The sequence below is a fragment of the Coregonus lavaretus genome (genome assembly GCF_964263955.1).
Source record: "Coregonus lavaretus genome assembly, chromosome: 32".
Taxonomy (NCBI): domain Eukaryota; kingdom Metazoa; phylum Chordata; class Actinopteri; order Salmoniformes; family Salmonidae; genus Coregonus; species Coregonus lavaretus.
In genome coordinates, this window is record NC_140019.1 from 7,229,648 (window position 1) to 7,253,260 (window position 23,613).

General features: G+C 42.1%; 1 protein-coding gene and 1 long non-coding RNA gene across 4 annotated transcripts; both read left to right on the top strand.

Moving 5' to 3' along the window:
* The first annotated feature begins 228 nt into the window (after positions 1-228).
* LOC311107582 (stress-70 protein, mitochondrial) lies at positions 229-11,748 on the top strand. The gene is made up of 17 exons (XM_084150089.1): positions 229-563; positions 1,668-1,726; positions 1,833-1,920; positions 2,051-2,232; positions 2,351-2,475; positions 2,596-2,669; positions 2,869-2,975; positions 3,099-3,261; positions 3,369-3,461; positions 8,763-8,972; positions 9,068-9,295; positions 9,417-9,521; positions 9,617-9,734; positions 9,842-9,936; positions 10,092-10,184; positions 10,360-10,500; positions 10,701-11,748. Exons 1-17 carry the CDS (start codon positions 483-485, stop codon positions 10,791-10,793), a joined length of 2,055 nt encoding a protein of 684 aa, XP_084006215.1. The 5' UTR covers positions 229-482; the 3' UTR covers positions 10,794-11,748.
* A 3,630-nt stretch (positions 11,749-15,378) lies between these two features.
* Positions 15,379-18,717, top strand: LOC311107340. Of its 3 annotated transcripts, none has more exons than XR_014610414.1 (11): positions 15,379-15,421; positions 16,029-16,096; positions 16,468-16,498; positions 16,695-16,754; positions 16,952-17,007; positions 17,212-17,271; positions 17,484-17,520; positions 17,715-17,776; positions 17,995-18,041; positions 18,213-18,269; positions 18,414-18,717. It is a non-coding gene; the product is annotated as an uncharacterized lncRNA (long non-coding RNA). The 3 variants fall into 3 exon arrangements; XR_014610415.1 differs by having other exon boundaries at positions 15,380-15,421; positions 16,046-16,096; XR_014610416.1 differs by lacking the exon at positions 15,379-15,421 and adding an exon at positions 15,497-15,517.
* Positions 18,718-23,613: the final 4,896 nt, after the last annotated feature.

The window sequence follows — 23,613 nt, forward strand, 5'->3', positions numbered from 1 at the left end:
CAAAAGCCCAATGGTGTGTGATGCCCCTGTTTGGGCACGATTCTGTTTAGTATAATTTATTGTCTAAAATAATTAAACTGCAACCTAAACATAAACAACATGTGTTTTGTGAGTATTTAGTCTGTAATAATTTAATATAATACTTGGATAACGTTGTAATTTATTTTTGAAGGAAATAATGTTACTCAGGCAATCTTTAAGTTTCTAAAAATGGGTCCGTTTCTCAATGCATGGAGCAACCCATGTGTCGGTTAATTGCAGAAGATCGCAGGTTCAACTGAGTTGTTGAAGAGCAGTCGTGCTGCTACACCGGTTCTGACAAGCTAAATACAGTCCTAGATTTGTCGTAGAAATTGCATATCTCTAACGAAATAAGATATCTATATCTGGGTCCTCGCTAAATTCTACAAAAGATCAACAGTTTGGATTTTCATTGCGGCCTCCATTTTAAAGCCAACTAGCTTGCTACCAGAATTGTCAAAATGTTAAGCGTTACAAGAACAGCTTCAAGGTCTCTCCCCTCTCCGAACTGCTCAAGAAGCGTGTCCTCCTTGATAAAGAAGGTAAGTTCAATATTTTAGGTTAAATGTTTCCAAGAGGTGTAACAAGAAATGAATGATGGCAAAGCGTTAGTTGGGTTGCTAGGGAAAAACGTTAACTAAATGTCGCAGCTAGCTAACGTCGTTGGCTACCACACTAGCTAACGTTGTTAGCTAACTAGCGTCTGATGTCTGATAGTGGATAAAACAGCCATCCCGAAACGGAAAAACTAACGTTACTAACTAAAGTTAGGTAGTTAACAATATTCAAGTCATGGTAGGTAAGTAACGTTAACTGTTATAGATTTAGCTAACTAGCTAGGCTCCCAGCCTGAGCCTGGTCAAGTAGACGAGCTAGCCAGCTAACGTTAGTTATGACGCAACCAGTAGTAATGTTAACTTTTCTGTTAGACATGATGTTTTATTTATCATTAATGTGTTCTTCGTCTGACCTAAACATACCAAGTCATGTTTATTGGTGACCATAGTGGGAGCTTGCTAGAAGGGTTAAGTAACTAGTTGGCTAGCTACCCCCGTAAGGTCTTATTGAATTTCAAGACATCAGCAGAGGCTAGTCCTCTCTGGCAAGCTAATGCCATCTAACTAACGTCAGCTAACATGGATGTTTGTATAACCACCTCGTGTTATTTCAATGTGTTTTAGCGAAATCGTCAACCAGTGAGTCGGTATCAACTAACTTAAGCGGGGTGTCAAGACCTTTAGGTAGTTATAGACACACGGTTCGTTTTATTGCGCAAGATAATGTTAGCATTAGCAAGCTACTGAAGTTTGCCGGTTTTGTTATGAATGGGGGCGACATTCATTTTCTTATGTGGAGAGAACATCTGTGACCTTCAGTGTGGTGTCCCTGAGCACCCACCCCAGTACACCGCAGTTCTATGGCATAATGTTAAAATATCATAAGCGTGTGTAACATGATGTTTGGTTATCTATGTAACAATTACACTCATGGACACCTTGTATTTCTTTATACCAAATGTGGATTATTGTGTGTCATGTCTATGCCCTCTGTTAATTGAAACTAGACCGTTTGAGTTTCTTCTCATATTGGTTGAAGAAGTGTTATAGACATATTTCACTAATAAGTAGTCAATGTTTTTTCGCCAGGCTTGCTGGAATGGATTCCAACAAGATGCTTTCAGAGCGATGTCCAGACGTGACTATGCGTAAGTATTGTTTTAAGTTATTTAGCGTTACTATACGATATTTAATCCTATAACATCCATGAGCAGGGCTTAGCATTTTTACTTACTGTTTGACTTTGTTTTACAGATCGGAGGCGATTAAAGGATCTGTGATTGGAATTGACCTGGGAACTACAAACTCCTGTGTGGCAGTCATGGAGGGCAAACAAGCAAAGGTCGGTTGAAGTTTTATCAGTAATTTTATGTTTGTATGACCTGTGTAATGTAAAGCCCTAAGATCCCTTTGAAATCCTCTAATTACAGTTCATTTTCTAGACTGTTAATGAATAGTATGTTGTGTGACAGGTACTGGAGAATGCAGAGGGAGCAAGGACAACTCCTTCAGTTGTGGCCTTTACAGCTGATGGGGAGAGACTGGTGGGCATGCCAGCTAAAAGACAGGCAGTCACCAACCCTAACAACACCCTCTATGCCACCAAGCGTCTCATCGGTCGCCGTTACGATGACGCAGAGGTTCAGAAGGACCTGTGAGTGTGTTTTCCTAAGTTAGGTCTCAGACCTTACTAGCCATTGTAATGCATAATTAGTTGGAAAATATTTTGTAGTTGGAGATTAATGTATGACATGGTTGTTGTGGACTCACAGGAAGAACGTGCCCTACAAGATTGTCCGTGCTTCCAATGGTGATGCCTGGGTGGAGGCCCACGGAAAGCTCTACTCCCCCAGCCAGGCCGGTGCCTTCGTGCTGATGAAGATGAAGGAGACAGCAGGTAAACTACCAATCAATCTTTATTGCCCCCAGAGGGAAAACTAGCATGTCAATTCTGTTCCCAACTACGCCTGCCTGTGTTCTAAAAAACGTGCTCATTACAAAATTGGCTTGGTTTTAGAGAACTACATGGGTCACAATGTGAAGAATGCTGTTGTCACCGTGCCAGCCTACTTCAATGACTCCCAGAGACAGGTAAGAGCCTTTTCTTTGTCTGCTTAATCATTTATGACTGGAACACACTGGTGGCCAAAAGTCACGTTGTCACTAGCTATGCCTTTGCCATTGACTCACAGAATGGTGATCTAGCAAGCCTTTCAACTGATCAGTGCATGCCATGTGTATTTATGTATTTGTGTATGTGTGTGTAATGAGTAGGTGATTTTGTTTACAGGCCACAAAGGATGCTGGTCAGATTGCTGGGCTGAACGTGCTGCGAGTCATCAATGAGCCCACTGCTGCTGCTCTGGCCTATGGTCTGGACAAGACTCAGGACAGAATGTAACTATAACAACCCTACAAACTGCTGTAAACTTATGAGACCGTAGCAATGACCCCAACTTTATTTTGATCCATGCTAAAAGGTGTTTTGGCTCATATTTCATACCTGTCCCCGATTTGCAGCATCGCAGTCTATGACCTGGGAGGTGGCACCTTTGACATCTCTGTCCTGGAGATCCAGAAGGGCGTGTTTGAGGTGAAGTCCACCAACGGAGACACCTTTTTGGGTGGAGAGGACTTTGACCAGCACCTACTAACCCACATTGTGAAGGAGTTCAAGCGAGAGGTGAGAAGGGGGAAATATCCTGGATACACAACTTTCTATGACCAAGCACATCTACCATATTCAAGTGAGCCAGCCATTTTGATCAAACCTTTGATTTCTCTTTCCAGTCTGGAGTTGATCTGACCAAAGACAGCATGGCTTTGCAGCGAGTGAGGGAGGCAGCCGAGAAAGCCAAATGTGAACTGTCATCATCCCTGCAGGTGAGTTTCATCATCCCACAGCAGACATTTCTCTCATTACCTAATTGGTAGGCTAATGATTAGACTAAACAAGACCATTGTCAACAGAAGTAACTTGTTTGTATTGTATACAGTCCCTGGACCCTCAGGCTTTGTTTGAAGATCGGTAATCCCACAGCGGTAGTCGGCTGTACTGGCCGGCCCTATGCCTGAGCTAGCTACACTGCTGGGAGAGGAAGGCTCTGTGGCCTAGTCCAGAAGACACTGTTTTAATGGCTGATGCTGAGCTGTAGCAGAGCTGTGACCTTTAGAGAGTGGGCTGTACCCGCACACTGGGGCAGCCCTAGTCTAAGGGCTAACAAATATGCAATGCAGAGCTCTAGGGCTGGGCGATATTCACATTTATTTTTGCGCGATATTCCAAATGCCTCTATCGCAAGAATGAAGTTCATTTAAGTGTTTATGTTCTCATGTTTTTCGCTCCTTCTGCTGTGACTGTGCACGTTCCCATTTGAAAGGCTCTGCAGTGGCCATACAGCATTTACTGTGATGCTGCCTCCACAGAAGTCAGAACATTCATAGTACTTGCACTTCGGTGAGCTGTCATATGTATCCAATAAAGTGGTCTGCTCCACTCTACTCGTAGTGATTCAGGGCTAATCTCTATAGCCACCCAGCTAATTACAAGCAACTGGCTAAACAAAAAGACAAGACCTAGCCTCTTCTGAGATGTTGGAGTCTGTTTCCCTGTGCTTGACATAGGAGCTCAGCCAAGATGGCATTTTCCCACCTTTCATCTCCATCCCGAATCTCCCCATTGCCCCCCCCCCCCCCCCCCAAAAAAAAATTAGCCGACATTTAGGCTATTGTTACACAGTTACACCTTGTGCTAGGGACAATAAAAGCCCACTATGTTGAGGTAAAAATCGGAGTATAATGCTTGTATAGATGTCAACCCCAATACATGTTCATGTCAATGTCAATCAACTGCATTAGTTACAAATGACTGACTACCACTACCGATTTCTGTATGCTAGCTATGATACCAGCTTATACGAATGTATCCAAATCGGATTTTAGTAACCACATTGTGGGGCTATTACAATACATCAATCATGACGGTTTTTACAAATATCCACTTTGTTAGATAAGATTTGTTGAATGTCCAATCCAGTGTCCTTTATCCCCCACAGTCTGCATTCCATTGACCTTTACCACATCTATCCCCGTTACCGCCCGATTTCTTCCCATGTGTTCTAACTTATTTTCGTGCCTCTAAAATCCCTACACAAGGTTTCATAAAGATTTTTTATTTTATTTGTGAAATTATTCTGATAGCCTGTCTTCAAAGTTCTCCATGTTTGTGGTCAAGGAAGTGATTTTGTTTATACAGGATGTACCGCCCCTACCTACCATCAACCAATCATGTCAATGCGGAGCTATACGGAGTCCTCCGCATTGTTAAAACATTTGGGAGGCGCACGGCAATGCAGTACGGATCTTGATTTGGCTTCCGGAGGTTACGCAATTGCGTCACATCCTCCGTTCTGAGCCTCCGGATCGCATTGCAGGATCAAGTGTAAATTGGCTTTTACACACACTCAAATTGCGCACAGCAGACACTACTGAAACAGGATTAGTAATTAACATTGATTCTGGAAAATTATGACTCACTTTGTCGCCCATGGCATTACGGTACCGCTAGCAGCATTTTAGCCACAGACTGTTATATTTGTTGTCTAGTCGGTTTTTATAAATGTGCAATAAGCATGAAAAACAATTTTATAAGGAATTGGTAACTCGCTCATTCTGAGAAAGAAGGTATGCCAGATGATTTCAACATCTAACCAAAGTGGACAGGCTGGCATGCTGTTCAAACAGTTTAAGACCGACAGAAGTGTGTTCATAACAATTCAACTTTTCTACCGTGTTCGCTAGCAAATAGATCCAAGTTGGTTCAACTTGAAATATATCAAAAAGAAAAGGAAAGCCGCACACTCTAGGAGCTCAGATGCAATAATTTAATATCTTAATAACCAACGTTTCGACAGACAAGTTGTCTTCATCAGGGTATAATTGTCTGTCGAAACGTTGGTTATTAAGATATTAAATTATTGCATCTGAGCTCCTAGAGTGTGCGGCTTTCCTTTTCTTTTTGAAGTGTTTTACGCCGTCAGCCAGCACCTCGCCTAAATAGGTGTGCGTTTCTTTCGCCTTTATATCTCAACTTGAAATATAACCATTTGTTGGCTACTCACTAGCACCTGGGATTGTGCTTGAGATATTGTTTATGAGCACTTTGTTAATTTGTATGATGCCTGCTACAAGAAGTTAGTCATTATTAGTGAATGTGCATTATGCATGGTTCTGGTTTAAATTTGTATGAACTATTTTATACAATTTAATTATTAGTGGGTCTTATGGTTGTGGAAGGCTTATATTTAGCCTAGGTATAATTTCACAAGCCCTGAATTCATGAGATTATTGCTGGCTGGTTGAAATGCAGAATATTTGACCTTTTAATTGTACAACAAAGCTTATTTAGAGAATTAAAAATAAAGTATATTGTGCCTCGCCCATACATTTTAAGGGACCAAAAGTATTGGGACAAATTCACTTGTGTATTAGTTGTAAAAAGTAACGTTTTTGGTCCCATATTCATAGCACACAATGACTACATCAAGCTTGTGACTACACCTTTGTTGGATGCATTTGCTTTTTGTTTTGGTCATGTTTCAGATTATTTTGTGCCCAATAGAAATGAATGTTAAATAATGTATTGTCACTTCTTGTAACTAAGAATGTTTCTAAACACCTCTACATTAATGTGGATGCTACCATGATTACGTATAATCCTGAATGAATCGTGAATAATAAGTGAGTAAGTTGTGTGCATAGCTCACTCATTATTCACGCTTCATTCAGGATTCTCTGTAATCATGGTAGCATCCATGTTAATGTACACGGAACAAAACTATATAAACGCAACATGTAAAGTGTTGGTTTCATGAGCTGAAATAAAATATCCCAGAAATGTTCCATCCGCACAAAAAGCTTTTCTCTCGTTTTGTGCACAAATTTGTTTACATCCCTGTTGGTGAACATTATTCCTTTGCCTAGATATGCCACACCTGTCAGGTGAATGGATTATCAAGAAGCTGTTGAAACAGCATGATCATTTCACAGGTGCACCTTGTGCTAGGGACAATAAAAGGCCACTTTAAAATGTGCAGTTTTGTCACACAACACAATGCCACAGATGTCTCAGGTTTTGAAGGAGCGTGCAATTGGCATGCTGACTGCAGGAATGTCTACCAGAGCTGTTGCCAGATAATTAAATGTTAATTTCTCGACCAAAAGCCGCCTCCAACGTCGTTTTAGAGAATTTGGCAGTACGTCCAACCGGCCTCACAACTGCAGACCACATGTAACCACGCCAGCCCATAACCTCCACATCCAGCTTCTTCACCTGTGGGATCATCTGAGACCAACCACCCGGACAGCTGAGGAAACTGTGGGTCTGCACAACCGAAACATTTCTGCTCAAACAGTCTTAGGGAAGCTCATCTGCATGCTCGTCATCCTCACCAGGGTCTCAACTTGACTGCAGTTCGGCGTCGTAACCGACTTCAGTGGGCCAATGCTCACCTTCAATGGCCACTGGCATGCCGTAGAAGTGTGCTTTTCACGGATGAATCTCGGTTTCAACTGTACCGGGCAGATGGCGTCGTGTGGGTGAGCGGTTTCCTGATGTCAATGTTGTGAACAGACTGTCCCATGGTGGGGTTATGGTATGGGCAGGCATAGGCTACGGACAATGAACACAATTGCATTTTCTGGAAGCTGAATGTCCCAGTTCTTCCATGGCCTGCATACCCAGACATGTCACCCATTGAGCATTTTTGAGGTACTCTGGATCGACGTGTACAACAGCATGTTCCAGTTCCCGCCAACATCCAGCAACTTCGCACAGCCGTTGAAGAGGATTAGGGCAACATTCCACAATCAACAGCCTGATCAAGTCTATGTGAAGGAGATGTTGCGCTGCATGAGGCAAATGGTGGTCACACCAGATACTGACTGGTTTTCTGATCCACGCCCCTACTTTTTTGTTGTTGTAGGTATGTGACCAACAGATGCTTATCTGTATTCCCAGTCATGTGAAATCCATAGATTAGGGCCTAATGAATTTATTTCAATTGACTGATTTCCTTATGAACTAACTCAGTCTTTTAAATTTTCATTTTGAATTTATATTGTTCAGTATGGAAGTGTTTAGAAACATTATATTCTTACAATAACAGTGACTCAAATGACAATACATTTATCAAATAGTTATTTGGCACAAAATCTGAAATGTAAAAACTGATCAGTTGTGGTAAAATAACTATCTTGCTGTAACTGTTGGTTTGAGTTGGGGCTATCGTGGTTGTGTACATTTAAAACACAAATGGTGGTTTGCAGTTCAAAGGGCTGTTGCCCAGTTTATTTCAGTTTAAATGTTGAAGATAAGGTTGAGGATGGTTAACAAGGATGCAAAGGAAACAAAAACATGAATCTCAATAACATTAAAATAATATTACAGTGAAGTAACTTAAGTGATATCTTTAAACATGAGTAAAGGAAATGCATAAAGCAACCGACTATATCAAACAAATGTTCTCAATCAAATGATGGTATGAATTAAGAACAATCTTACTTAAACGCATCCAAAAATACACAAAGGAAAGTTACAAGAGAAAAGGTGTCTTGTAACAAAACCCTTGCAAACTGAAACGGTAAGGTCTGCCACACTGATTAGTGACAGGTGTGTGTATTTAAAGGTGATGAAGGAGCTGGCGTCCCGCCTCTGCTGGAGGGGGATTGGACAGAGGATGGTCGTTGGTGAGGGGACTGTCGGTCAGGGTAGAGACAATTCGACCACAGAAACAACCAAAACAAGCTGCAAATGCATCCAACAAATGTGTAGTCACAAGCTTGATGTAGTCATTGCATGCTATGAAGATGGGACCAAATGCTTAACGATTTACTACTTTAATACACAAGTGAATTTGTCCTAATACCTTTGGTCTCCTAAAATGTACAAAAAGTGCGGTATTTCTAAACCGTTCACCCGAAATGGATGAAAATAACCTCAAATTAAAGCTGACAGTCTGCACATTATCCTCAGTCATTGTATCATTTCAAATCCGAGGTTCTGGAGTACAGAGCCAAAACAACATAAAATGTATCACTGCCCCAATACCTTTTGGAGCTCACTGTAGGTTAACCCCTTTTCAGTGTAGATGAAAGAACACTCATAGATCCTTTTTCCTCCCACAGACCGACATCAACCTGCCCTACCTGACCATGGATGCCTCTGGCCCCAAGCACTTGAATATGAAGATGACCCGCTCCCAGTTTGAGGGCATCGTGTCTGACCTGATCCGCAGGACAGTGGCCCCCTGCCAGAAGGCCATGCAGGATGCAGAGATCTCCAAGGGGGACATCGGTGAGGTGCTGCTGGTCGGTGGTATGTCTCGTATGCCCAAGGTGAGCAGATCTCTCCCAGCCTTCCTGGTTCTATCCCACCTCTTCATCATGCTCTGCCCCTGTCTGACCACCCATCCTGTTGTCTTCTCTCCCAGGTCCAGCAGACAGTCCAGGACCTGTTTGGCCGTGCCCCAAGCAAGTCAGTCAACCCAGACGAGGCTGTGGCCATTGGAGCTGCCATCCAGGGAGGCGTGCTGGCTGGAGATGTTACTGATGTGCTCCTTCTGGACGTCACACCCTTGTCTCTCGGTATTGAGACCCTTGGGGGGGTGTTCACCAAACTTATCAACAGGAACACAACCATTCCCACCAAGAAGGGCCAGGTGAGGGACAAACATCAGATTTTTATTCTGTCTGAAGCGGTCTGGTGAAACGTATATTAATTGTATATACTTAATTGTCTTACCTCATCAGTGGTACTGATGCATTCTTCCTTGTGCTTAGGTGTTCTCTACAGCAGCTGATGGCCAGACCCAAGTGGAGATCAAAGTATGCCAGGGAGAAAGAGAGATGGCAGCAGACAACAAGATCCTGGGACAGTTCACTCTGGTAAGTGTCCTAGCTGATTCATACTTACTAAACTTAAAGTTTATCTTTACGTCTCTGAAGGATACTAATGTCTTACTGGTGTTTTTCTCATGCAGGTTGGAATTCCACCTGCCCCACGCGGAGTACCTCAGATTGAGGTCTGCTTCGACATTGACGCCAATGGAATCGTGCACGTGTCTGCCAAAGACAAAGGCACAGGCCGTGAACAGCAGAGTAAGATCATCTAACATCCTGCCCTTGAAATACATGCTAACTTTTAGTAGGTCTTCAATAGTATGAATTTACTTTGTCTAACACAGCCTTTCCCCTCACTTCTCCAGTTGTTATCCAGTCCTCCGGTGGCCTCAGCAAGGATGACATTGAGAACATGGTTAAGAACGCAGAGAAGTATGCTGAGGAGGACCGGAGGCGAAAGGTAGGGTTGACAATTTCTTCTCATCAAGCATCCATTTAACTTTTATCAGTTACATCAACTGCAGGCTACTCCCAGCTGGAGTTGTGATGTGTTTTGATGACCGTGTGCTGTGAATGCTGACAGTTGTCCTTGAATCCCTGTTTGTTTTTGCCCAGGACCGTGTTGAGGCTGTTAACCAGGCAGAGGGCATCGTCCATGACACTGAGTCCAAGATGGAAGAGTTCAAGGATCAGCTCCCTGCTGATGAGGCATGTTGGATATATATATAATTTACATAGGATTTAAAGGGCTTTAAAAAAAACAACAAAGACACTGAACAACAAAATTGACAAGAACAGCAATGCCTCTGAAACATCCCAAACAATCCCAAATATCAGGTAATTCCATAGTCCTAGTATTTGACTTTCTTCCCCCATCTTTCAGTGCAACAAACTGAAGGAAGAGATTACCAAAGTGAGAGACTTGCTGTCACGGAAGGACGAAGAGACTGGCGAGAATATCAAACAGGCTGCCACCACCCTCCAGCAAGCATCACTCAAACTCTTTGAAATTGCTTACAAGAAGGTAATTGTCTCAACACCGCAATATTGTCAAATATATTTTCCTTCACTTGCAGTTCTAACGGAGTTTGACCAACCTGGAATAAGCCTGGATTGGTTGCTTAGCTTGTCAATCAAGAGCCCACCATACTTTTTTACAATGGGTCAATTGAAATATTACTGTTATATATATATTTAACTGAATATTTGTCCATTTCTTCCCAGATGGCATCAGAGAGGGAAGGCAGCAGCTCTGGATCATCATCATCATCATCATCTGAAGGTGGAGCTGGAGAGAAAAAAGAAGGCCAGCAGTAAAACCTTTGCGGTTGTCATGGAAACATGGACTGAAGCGCTTGGGAGCGTAGATGTGTTGTCCTGAGCGGCGGCTGTTGCGTTCAAGTCATTCTCACATACTGTGTTTTTGCAGTAAAGATATATAGAATAATAATGTATGTTCTTCCACCCCTTTGTAATTTAATTGTCAAAAACAATATATCCTGTCCATTTTAAAAACATTTATTTGCATCTGTGAACTGTTTATAGAAATTATGTGTTTGTCCTACCGTGATGCCATTTGGGTTTCATTTGTACATGTAGCTCTGCTGCTCTCCGGTCAACTGACGACTCCAGTGGAAATGCTATAGAAGAAGCTTGGATATTCTCTAGCTTCATCCTGTTTCTGTTTATCAAGTCTATCTGCTCTATGAAAACAGTTGGCATATAAATATATATATACAGTGATATGAGTAAAGCCACGTAGGTGTGGTTAAAGATGTATCGTATGACAATACAACTACTGGGTTTTATTTCTGTTAGACATTTGAATCCTTAAACGCTGGTATTCCTTTCGGTACAGAGGAGTCCCGAGTTAGCTCATTCTTCTTGACATTGTCATGGGTCTGAACTGGGAGAGAATACCATGCATACAATATACAAATAGAAACATATCTACATATGATACATTTGTTTTTACATGGGTAATGTGGAATATACCAATGAGTGTAATTGGATGAGGATGCACATTAGTAACATCTCACTTTGTTAAGTATGTTAGTCATTCCCCCAGAGAGTTTGTTTTGCCATAACTGTTCTGTGTGAAACGCTGCGGATCAGACAGAAAGTTGACTGCAGTGGAAGAGTAAAAAAATAAGTCTGGTATGTGGTGGGTTTATTGTGAAACTGGAGGTTGTTTGGGGAATATGATATTTGAGTGAAAATGTGGGGTCTCATTTACCATTCCTAATTTTTCTAATAAAATTCTAAATTTCAACAGTGGTTTTGTGTTGATGTCCTGGAAATTAGGAATTTTTGCTTTGGCAATCGTGGTGATGAGTCTGTGTCCGGAAGTGACTTCACCATTCCTTTACTGTATTCAGGTTCACTCAAACATCATTTTAAGCTTTGTTGTACTACTGACAATTACAGCTGATTTCAGGATTGTATTTGGATTCGCTCTCCTTAAATATTTGTCATCTGATGTATCCACTTCAGGGCATATAAACCACAAGTATAATAAGAACGGGAGACTACGTCCAAGATGTCCAACCGTTGTTTTCAAGGGGCCAGGGTTCAACTGCTCCTACAATTTTGCTTCAGTACTGCAGTTTAACTGACGCCCAGCCTAGGAAGACCATTTCCATACATGGCCAGATTAGAAAATTCATACTGTAATAAGACACTTTAGTCATCACCTTTTGTGCACAAAATATCCATTGAATTATTCAAATAATTGTCTTTCTGGGCAGGGCGTCAGTTGAACTGCAGTACCGAACCAAAACTGTAGGAGCAGTCGAAACCGTGCTTCGAGACAAGAACCCCTGGCCCCTTGGTGATAACCTGGGAAACAACGGTTGGACATCTTGGACGCAGTCTTCCGTTCTTATTATATGAGCTTTTTACCCGGTTTTCCCTGGATAAACTAGCAGGCTAGCTGAACTATGATTGTTTTCGTCCTCATTGCTCAACTTCAAAACTCCTTTGCTAGTTAAACAATCATGTAACTAAGAAATTTGCTGGAAAGAAATTGTAAAGTGGTTATCCCACTGGCTATAGGGTGAACGCACCAATTTGTGAGTCGCTCTGGCTAAGAGCGTCTGCTAAATGACGTTAATGTGCCCTTGAGCAAGGCACTTAACCCTAATTGCTCCTGTAAGTCGCTCTGGATAAGAGCGTCTGCTAAATGACTAAAATGTAAATGTAAAATGTATATTTAAGGTCAGGTGTTAGAGATGGGTTGGGACCAAAACCCTTCATACACTCCTGCTCTTCAGGAATTCCTGCAATGACTGAAACAGACCAAATCAGGAGAATAGTGTTCCAGGTTGAAACAGCCTACCTAGTTATGAGGTGATAAGACAGGCACACCCATTGGTTCTGGAATAGAGAAGGTGTAAATAAGGTTTGCAATTTGGCATCAATAACGTGACAGTAATTGTACCTAAAAAACAAGCGTGAATACCAATTAATTTAAAACCCACCATAGGAGGTAGGACTAAATAAGGTTACATAACCTTGCCTACTAGCTATACTAATTATCTGCTGTCCAGAGGGTAACAGCAAACAGATCAATGTCTTCCCGAAGTAAAGTAAGCAAACTCTTGACTCAAGAGAGGATGCTAATCAGTTGATCTCTGAAACCTCTCAAAAAACTAGCTAAGGTAGCTACAAGTCACGTAGTACTTGAAGTAGGCTACCTACCCCTCACCCACAGACAAACATAAGAATGCCTAGCTTCACCATCTAAGTTAGCTAGCAAGCTAGATTGTTGGTTTATAAGAGCCAAAGAAAGCTAAACTACACTGAACAAAAATATAAACTCAACAATTTCAAAGATTTGATATTTCATATTTTGTGTAGGCTTACCCTGGTATGACGTTTTGATAACCGTGTAAATCTCTCTAGGACAAGGTGACTTTTATCAATATATTTGCCTGTATTTACCCCACAAAAATGAAATGCTAGTTAGCTGATAATATGGCTATCATAAAGAACTACAAATGTCATGATCTGGACGAGACAGCCTAAATTGAGGCAAAGGTACGAATATCTGGATTAACTAGCTAATGTAGTTAGCTTGTCCGAGAGAGATTTACATGGTTATCAAAACGTCATGGTAAGCCTACACGAAACACAGCCCTTATTTTAAATGTTTCTAAAATCCCTTATTGGAAAAATTAATGGTGGAAAAACAATTGGAACCATTTCCCTGTTTGACCGCTAGGTTTAATGGGTACCTCCACTGTGGGGCGCTATTTGCCTCATGCAGCGTGACATCTCTTTTGCATAGAGTTGATCAGGCTGTTGATTGTGGCCTGTGGAATGTTGTCCCACTCCTCTTCAATGGCTGTGCGAAGTTGCTGGTTATTGGCGGGAACTGGAACACGCTGTCGTACACATCGATCCAGAGCATCCCAAACATGTCTGGTGAGTATGCAGGCCAATAAAGCACTGGGACATTTTCAGCTTCCAGAAATGTTTTACAGATCGTTGCGACATGGGGCCTTACATTATCATGCTGAACAATGGGCCTCAAGATCTCGTCACGATGTCGCTGTGCATTCAAATTGCCATCGATAAAATGCAATTGTGTTCGTTGTCTGTAGCTTATGCCTGCCCATACCATAACCCCACCACCACGGGGAACTCTGTTCACAACATTGACGTTAGCAAACCGCTCGCCCACACGACCGCATACATGCTGTCTGCCATCTGGCCGCTACAGTTGAAACCGGGATATATCTGTGAAGAGCACACTTCTCCAGTATGCCAGTGGCCATTGAAGATGAGCATTTGCCCAATGAATTCGGTTACGACGCTGAACTTCAGTCAGGTCAAGACCCTGGTGAGAGGATAACAAGCACGCAGATGAGCTTCCCTGAGACGGTTTCTGTCAGTTTGTGCAGAAATATTTTGGTTGTTCAAACCCACAGTTTCATCAGCTGTCCGGGTGGCTGGTCTCAGACGATCCCGCAGGTGAAGAAGCCAGATGTGGAGGCCTGGGCTGGCGTGGTTACATGTGGTCTGCAGTTGTGAGGCCGGTTGAACGTACTGCCAAATTCCCTAAAATGACCGTTGGAGGCAGCTTATGGTAGATAAAGAAACATTAAATTATCTGGCAACAGCTCTGGTGGACATTCCTGTAGTCAGCATGCAATTGCACACTCCCTCAAAACTTGAGACATCTGTGGCATTGTGTTGTGACATATTTTAGAGTGGCCTTGTATTGTCCCCAGCACAAGGTGCACGTGTGTAATGATCATGCTGTTTAATCAGCTTCTTGATATGCCACACCTGTCAGGTGGACGGATTATCTTGGCAAAGGAGAAATCCTCACTAACTGGCATTTAAACAAATTTGTGCACAACATTTAAGAGAAATAAGCTTTTTGTGGGTATGGAACCTTTCTGGGATATTTTATTTAAGCTCATGAAACATGGGACCAACACTTTACATGTTGAGTTTATATTTTTGTTCAGTGTATATAACGCCACATTTTTTGTGAGAAAACCATCAGTAGAGTTAAATGGAATGGAAACCCATTTAACTTGTATTTTGTATTTGGTACATCACGCACAGCCTTTTATCTGCAACAAGTCATTTGATGGAAACATATCTCAGACTCTTTCTAGAGCTCCGACTTTCTGGCCTGAAGATCACTAACGTCATGATTTGACCTCTTATTATCCCGAAATCCAAGTTGTCAGGAATGTACCAATAGTCCACGGAAATGTACGAATAGTTAGAAAGTTGGACACTACCGAGTTTCCTTGTTCCGACTAGCACATGAACGCAGTAATAGATCACATTTCTTGGAGGTAGAGACCTATCCCACAATTCACTCCGGAACATGTATTCTATGGTGCCGAGGAGGACTATAAATATGCAAGTGCCCAAACGCCAGTCTCTTTGAAGACATGAGGAAGGGAGGTCCAATTTCGTCCAAGGTAATAGTGGCTTGCGTTAATGGAAGTTGGAATGGGTCAGTATTGATATATAGTTGGCTGGCTACCCTTGCTCCGGCCAAACGCTACGCCACGGCCGTTAGTTTCTTTCCGCAATGAAGTAGCTATGTACCTAGCGAACAGATCATCGGAAGAATTGAGTTTTAGTCGTCAGGCAACATAAATATAACCAAGTGGCAAGGAAGAAATGTTGACCTGGTAGTTAACTTAGCTCCTAGCTAAACCATACTGTTAAAAAAAACATTGCTAAACCAATGTTGCCTCTAGTACTGGCTAAAATATATAGATAAGTCATTTAAAATTAAGTCTAGGTAACTCGTTCAGCTAACCAGTTATGTTGCATTGGCTGCCAGTTACTAGTTATTATTGTTTTGGTGCGAAGTTGCTAAGGCTAACTAGCCTGTTCGTTAGTTAGATGACTGGCAAGTTTCACATGCGAGGCCTAGGTGACACGTGGTGCAATGCGAAAGGTGGGCCTAGTTAGCTAGCCAAGTTGGCTAACCAGTGTAAAACCAAGATGGATACCATTTTGTTTAATACAATGATGTTATTGTCACAAATCATGCATACCTTGTCTTTACCTTCTCAGGTTGTGCCACCATTCAGGTCTACAGACATGAGAGGGCTGCAAATGGGAATAACATGATCCCCTTTAAGGTAGCTGTTGTCTCCCACATCCTTACATTCAAAACTTAGTTAATTAGGTTTTCATGATTGGCTAGTTTTCTTAATCCAGTGGTAGTCAGCTGTACAGGCCAGCCCATGCCTGAACTAGTGTTACACTGCTGGGAGAGGAAGGCTCTGCTAATGTGGCCTGGTCCAGCAGAAACTGTTTTAGTGGCTGTTGGTGCTGTGCTGTAGCAGAACTGTGCTCTTCTGAGAGTGGGCTGCACCTACACACTGGGGCAGCCCTAGTAGAAGGGCTAACAAATATACATTCAAAGGAATCTGCATGAGTATAGCTACTAGATACTTCTAAGTCATGTCATTAATGACCTCAATCTTTCCTTTGCATTTCACGCATGCAGACTGAATGAATTACACCAACTCTAATTGAAGGTGAGCATAAATAAGATCTTTGTTTTTACAAATGGGATGAAGATGTACTGTGCCGTGATGCTTATTTAACACATCATTCTTATTGTATGGTGAAGAAACTTCAGAAAACTGAGCACTATTTTAATGCCTGCTACTATTGACAACTTACTGTGTTTATATGGCTTTGCATATTAAGGTTTGAACATTTGCATTTCAGGAAAACATGCTCCATTTAACTCAATTGAAGGTGATTCAACTCGATTCAATGCGTTTAAAGGTGAGGATGGCTCAGCACTTATAGCTTAACGCCATTAACATGTACTGTGCACTGATGAGAGCTTTATAGCTTTAACCCAGCTTTCTTACTGTTGGTGTAGACATTATGTTCTAACTCTGAGCACAATTTGTGATGGCTGGTACTGTTTAAACTGTATTTATGTATGGCTCACTAGGGTTCTTATTCCTCTAATGTAGGATAAACATGGTACTGCTGGGACTGGATTGATGGTTAAATGGAAAGGGTATTGAAGGTGAGGATGGATGAGAATTGTTATAGCTAAACACCCTGAACATGTACTGTGCACTGATGAGAGCTTTACAGCTTTAACCCAGCTTTCTTACTGTTGAAGACTTTGAAACTCTGAGAATGTTGTAAAAATGGTTACTATTTACATTGTATTCCTATGTGCTCACTGTTAGGTGTTCAGTCAATTTCTTAAATATTTGTATTTCAGGAAAAACTATTTAGTGGACTGCTTGCATTTCAGGAAATATCCAGGTGAACTCCATTGAAGGTGATGAGTCTGAATTATTATACTACAAAAACATGTACTGTTGAGAACCTTATAGCTTTAACCCAGCTTTACTGTTTACTTTTTAAATGAGGATGACTTGCACAATGTTTGTTACTGTATACATTGTATTTATAAAAGGTCATGTGCCATATATTTGGATGATCATTTCTATACTAAAAGGTAAATGATCATTTGATTTACTTGCATTTCAGGAAAACATGATTGTAAAATGAAATGCTACAACTAAAGGTGAGGATGGGTCAGAATTTCAATAAGCTAAATAACATAAACATGTATTGTGTAGTGATGATTTACTTTTATCACCTACTTATTCTATAGTGAAGAACCTTCGGAACGCTGAGCACAATTCTTCCTGAATGACTTGCTTTCTAAATTCTCTTGTGTATATTTAGCTCACAGGCGTTCTCCTTTGTCCTCCACAGGAATAATGTAGACCAAGCATAGAGGTGCTTGGACTGGATTTGATGCCTAAAGTCAAAGCAAGGTAATGTACTCACAACATCTAAATGGATTTTGGAACCCAAGTGCTATCATGAAAATGCACTGTGCGGTGATGAGAGCTTTATAGCTTTAACCCAGCTTTCTTACTGTTGGTGAAGACACTATGTTCTAACTCTGAGCACATTTTGTAATGGCTGTTATAGCCTCAAATGTATTGGTATACTCTACAGGCATTCCTAACTTCATATCTTTGCATTTCAGGAATACATGCTGCTTGTATGACATTCTATGCTTCAACTCTATTGAAGGTGAGGCTGGATCAGATTTTTTGCTTGAGAAACTACAAACCTGTACTGTGAAGTAAAACAATGTATCACCTATTTATTGTGTAGTGCAGACTCTTCGGAACCCTGAGCACAGTTCTTTCCTAAATGGCTACCTGTCTACATTCTCTTATGTGTGTAATTTGTCTTCCAAAGACTGACAAAAAGCATGGAGCTGCTTGGACAGGAATTGATGCTATAACTTGATTCAAGGTAAAGTACCCATAACATTTTGAGCAAAAAAAATTCTGGGAAAATAAAACAGCACTTCAGTTTGTAGACAAACTACTTCAATCTGACTAGAAGACCTGAGATGCTTGCATTTGCAATATGTTTAATGTATATTGATGTCAACAGGCTGCCACAGGATTGTTTCTGTCTGGACTTGGGTGGTTAACAGAATGATACATCCTGCAGATGATTCGTTAAACTCCAGGCCAGACCGCTTGGCTCAGCCACCACCAACTGGGTTCACATGGCCCTTTGACACAATCTAATCCTGGAGTGTCATTGCATAATCCTGTTTTGCAGTGTCAGTGGTTTCTGAACAAATGTACCTCATTACTTGTTCAATGTATTGCCTTGGTTATGCTCCCAACTGCATGAACCTATTGGGACCTTGTCAATCGGTGAAAACAATAAAATTGGCCTTGTAAATTGTCTTCAATTATTTTAGATAATAGCATTGAGGTTATTATTGAAATACGGTACTTTATAGAAATAATGGAAATTGGTAACTAAATGAGCACTTAACTAACAGGCTGTGGGGTGCTGATGGTTAGTGTGGTCCTCTGTAGCTCAGCTGGTAGAGCACGGTGCTTGTAACGCTAAGGTAGTGGGTTCGATCCCCGGGACCACCCATACACAAATGTATGCACGCATGACTGTCGCTTTGGATAAAAGCGTCTGCTAAATGGCATATTAATTGATGGCAGTTTATAAATCACCAAACCAGGGCCATGTTCAGTAACTGACCATTGCAGATAAACATTTAGTTGTGGGGCTGATGTGATCGCTTATTCTACATGTCTGAGGCATGTAATTTTTTTTATCTGAATGGACTGCTCTGATGTTACCACAGATTTTACCCCCTCACTTTGTCAATCTAAATTGCCTGCCTTTAATCCCTATAGCATGTCTATCTGGGGAGGGTGAATGTACAGGCTTTTTATATAGGGAAGTTGTACACATTGTATAGAAAACATTCATTCTTGAAACATATTTGGTAATGCAACTCAATTGTCAACTGGTAGGCCTGATTACCAACAATGATGAGACTGCTTACAGGGAGGAGTTGAGGGCCCTAGCGGAGTGATGCCAGGAAATAACCTCTCAACGTCAATTAAATGAAGGCGCTGATTGTGGACTTCACAACACAGCAGTGAGAGCACTCCACATTTATGTGAAAAGCTTCACGTTCCTCAGTGTGCACATCACTGACAGACTGTGGTGAAGGCGCAACACCGTCTCCAACCTCAGGAGGCTGAAGAAATTAGTCTTAGCCCCTAAGACAAGTTGACAATTGAGTTGCATTATCCTCAACACGGGGGCCCATCAGGGGTACGTGCTCAGTCCTCTCCTGTACTCTCTGTTCACCCATGACTGCATGGCCAGGCACGACGCCAACACCATCATTAAGTTTGCCGACAACACAACAGTGGTAGGCCTGATCACCGACAATGATGAGACAGCCTATAGGGAGGAGGTCAGAGATCTGGCCGTGTGGTGCCAGGACAACAACCTCTCCCTCAATGTGACCAAGACAAAGAAGATGATTGTGGACTACAGGAAAAAAAAGAGGACTGAGCACCAGTGGCGGCTCCTGAAAAAATTCTCAGGGGGGGCAATTTTTCTGATGATTTAGGTGACCTACACACATTTTAAAAAAGATATGTCCAGCAACAACATGAAGACAGGGGCAGCATATAAGTCAATACTGATATACACATTACTTGCTTCAAAAAGGCCTCATGGTTGAATTGGAAATATGTGCACCTGAGCAAGCAGGAGCTTTTGATAGAGGCTACTGAAAACATTGATGCAAGTTATTGGTAATAAGAAATTTTTATAGACTTCCATATTCTGCCCTCTTGTATAGATTTGTGAAAATTAACAGTGATAGACATTTTGCCTGAAAACAGAATTTGAAAATAATTTATAGAAAAGGTAAACACAGCTATCTGTATGGCTTTGTAAATATGAACAACCATATTCTGGCCAATTGTATAGATTTGTAAAAAAAATTGTTTACTTTAAAAAAAATGAAAAATAACTATTTTAAACAACAACTGTGAACTGATTTGGGCGTGTGTGTGTTAAAGAGACAGACAGGGAGGGACAAAGAGAGAGAGAGGCTACATTACTTGTACTGAAACTGTTCTCTTCTCTCTTTCAATGCAGCAAAGCGGTCAATGACTTTCTCATTGAAATCAGGCATGCTGAGGACTAGTTTACTAGTTACTTTTTAGCTTGCTGCATGATCAAATTCAGCTGATGCGCATAGCAATGCACGTAATGGCCTTTCTTGAAATGCTCACGCACCTTTTGCCTTCTCTCGCCTCATCACACTGGCTCCATCGTAAGCTTGCGCAATGAGTTTGACTTTCACGTCGTCGGCAAAAAGACCGTTCAGTCTCTCCAAAAGCACACTGGCGATTGAGACTGAGGTTGATTCCGAGATGGGAAGGAACTCAAAAAAGCGCTCCTGCACTTTGTGGTTGTCTCTTTGATGTGAACTTCTTTCAAAGAGACAATCGAGTTGCACTGAACGCTATAGCCATCTTGATAGTAGTACGTGAATTGATTGATGCTGCTACCCGCTCTTTTCTTAGTTACGTTCATGGTTACGTTACGTATGACGAAAGCGCGTAAGTGCAAGCCCTCAGAAACCCATAGAGATTGTATTGAAAGCTCTGAAATTTGAAAAAAATAGATTTTACATGGGAGTCTATGACAGACTTCTGGGCGATTTTCAACCTGACTGAAATCGCCCCAAAACGGGCGGGGCCATTTGAAGCACGACTTTAGCCTGATTGGACATTTAGTGGCAGATCAGACATCTAGATTAGAACACTGATAACTACTGTTGCCGTGATATAATTGATTAGAAAAAAAATCCCTTGCTTTTCCCGTTTGGCAGTGCGTCGCCCATATCGCCCTAATGAACACACCGCCCCTGCTGAGCACGCCCCCATTCTCATCGACGGGGCTGTAGTGGAACAGGTTGAGAGCTTCAAGTTCCTTGGTGTCCACATCACCAACGAACTATCATGGTCCAAACACACCAAGACAGTCGTGAAGAGGGCACGACAAAGTCTATTCCCCCTCAGGAGACTGAAAAGATTTGGCATGGGTCCTCAGATCCTCAAAAAATTCTACAGCTGCACCATCGAGAGCATCGTGACTGGTTGCATCACCGCCTGGTATGGCAACTGCTTGGCCTCCGACCGCAAGGCACTACAGAGGGTAGTGCGTACGGCCCAGTACATCACTGGGGCAAAGCTTCCTGCCATCCAGGACCTCTATACCAGGCGGTGTCAGAGGAAGGCCCTCAAAATTGTCAAAGACTCCAGCCACCCTAGTCATAGACTGTTCTCTCTGCTACCGCACGGCAAGCGGTACCGGAGTGCCAAGTCTAGGTCCAAAAGACTTCTCAACAGCTTCTAACCCCAAGCCATAAGACTCCTGAACAGCTAATCATGGCTACCCGGACTATTTGCACTGCCCCCCCACCCCATCCTTTTTACGCTGCTGCTACTCTGTTAATTATTTATGCATAGTCACTTTAACTCTACCCACATGTACATATTACCTCAACTACCTCAACTAGCCGGTGCCCCCGCACATTGACTCTGCAACGGTACCCCCCTGTATATATAGCCTCCCTACTGTCACTTTATTTTACTTCAGCTCTTTTTTTTTCTCAACACTTTTTTTTGTTTTATTTTTACTTTTTTTGTTAAAAATAAATGCACTGTTGGTTAAGGGCTGTAAGTAAGCATTTCACTGTAATGTCTGCACCTGTTGTATTCGGCGCATGTGACCAATAAAATTTGATTTGATTTGAAGACCCTTACGAACTTCTACAGATGCATCCTGTCGGGCTGTGTTGCTGCCTGGCACGGCAATTGCACCGTCCGCAACTGCAGAGCTCTCCAGAGGGTGGTGCGGTCAACCCAACGCATCACCGGGGCACACTGCCTGCCCTCCAGGTAATCTACAGCACCCGGTGTCACAAGAAGATGAAGGCCCTCAGCTGCCCGAGCCACGGCTTGTTCACCCAGCTACCATCTAGATGGTGGAGACTGTACAGGTGCATCAAAGCTGGGACCAAGAGACTGAAAAAAATGCTCTCTCCAGGCCATCAGAATGTTAAATAGTCACCACTTGCCAGCCACTGCCCAGTACCCTGCCCTGAAGTTAGTCACCGTTAATCGCTGGCTGCCACCCGGTACTCTACCCTGCACTTTAGAGACTGCTGCCCTATATGTGCATACTCATTGAACACTGGTCACTTTATGTTTACATGTTATTGTTTTACCCACTTCATTTGTATACTGAGCAAAAATATAAACGCAACATGCACCAATTTCAAAGATTTTACTGAATTACAGTTCATAGAAGGAAATCAGTCAATTTAAATAAAATCATGGGCAGACTGGGCAGGGGCTTAGCCATTGGTGGGCCTGGGAGGGAATAGGCCAAGCCCAACCAATCAGAATGAGGTTTTTCCCCACAAAAGGGCTTTATTACAGACCGAAATACTCATCAGCAGCATACCCCCCTCCTCAGACGATCCCACAGGTGAAGAAGCCGGATGTGGAGGTCCTGGGCTGACGTTATTACACGAGGTCTGCGGTTGTGAGGCCGGTTGGACGTACTGACAAATTCTCTAAAATGTTGGATGCGGCTTATGGTAGCGAAATGAACATTCAATTCTCTGGGAACAGCTCTGTTCGACATTCCTGCAGTCAGCATGCCAATTGCATGCTCCCTCAACTTGAGACATCTGTGGCATTGTGTTGTGTGACAAAACTGCACGTTTTAGAGTGTCCTTTTATTGTCCCCAGCACAAGGTGCACCTGTGTACTGGTCATGCTGTTTAATCAGCTTCTTGATATGCCACACCTATCAGGTGGATGGACTATATTGGCAAAGGATAAATGCTCACTAACAGGGATATAAACAAATTTGTGCACAATATTTGAGAGAAATAAGCTGTTTGTGCATATGGAAAATTTCTGGGATCTTTCATTTCAGCTCATGAAACATGGGACCAACACTTTACATGTTGCATTTATATTTTTGTTCAGTATATATACTGTATTCTAGTCAAGGCTCATCCTATATAACTGCTGCTGTACACACCTTTTCTATTCATATACGGTCTATACACACCATTATATACATGTATCTTGTATATATTTATATTCTGGACTCTGACATTGCTCTTTCTGATATTTCTTCAATTATTTATTTTCCTTTTGGGGATTTGTGTGTATTGTATTGTGAGGTGTTACTGCAATGTTGGAGCTAGAAATATAAGCATTTCGCTGCA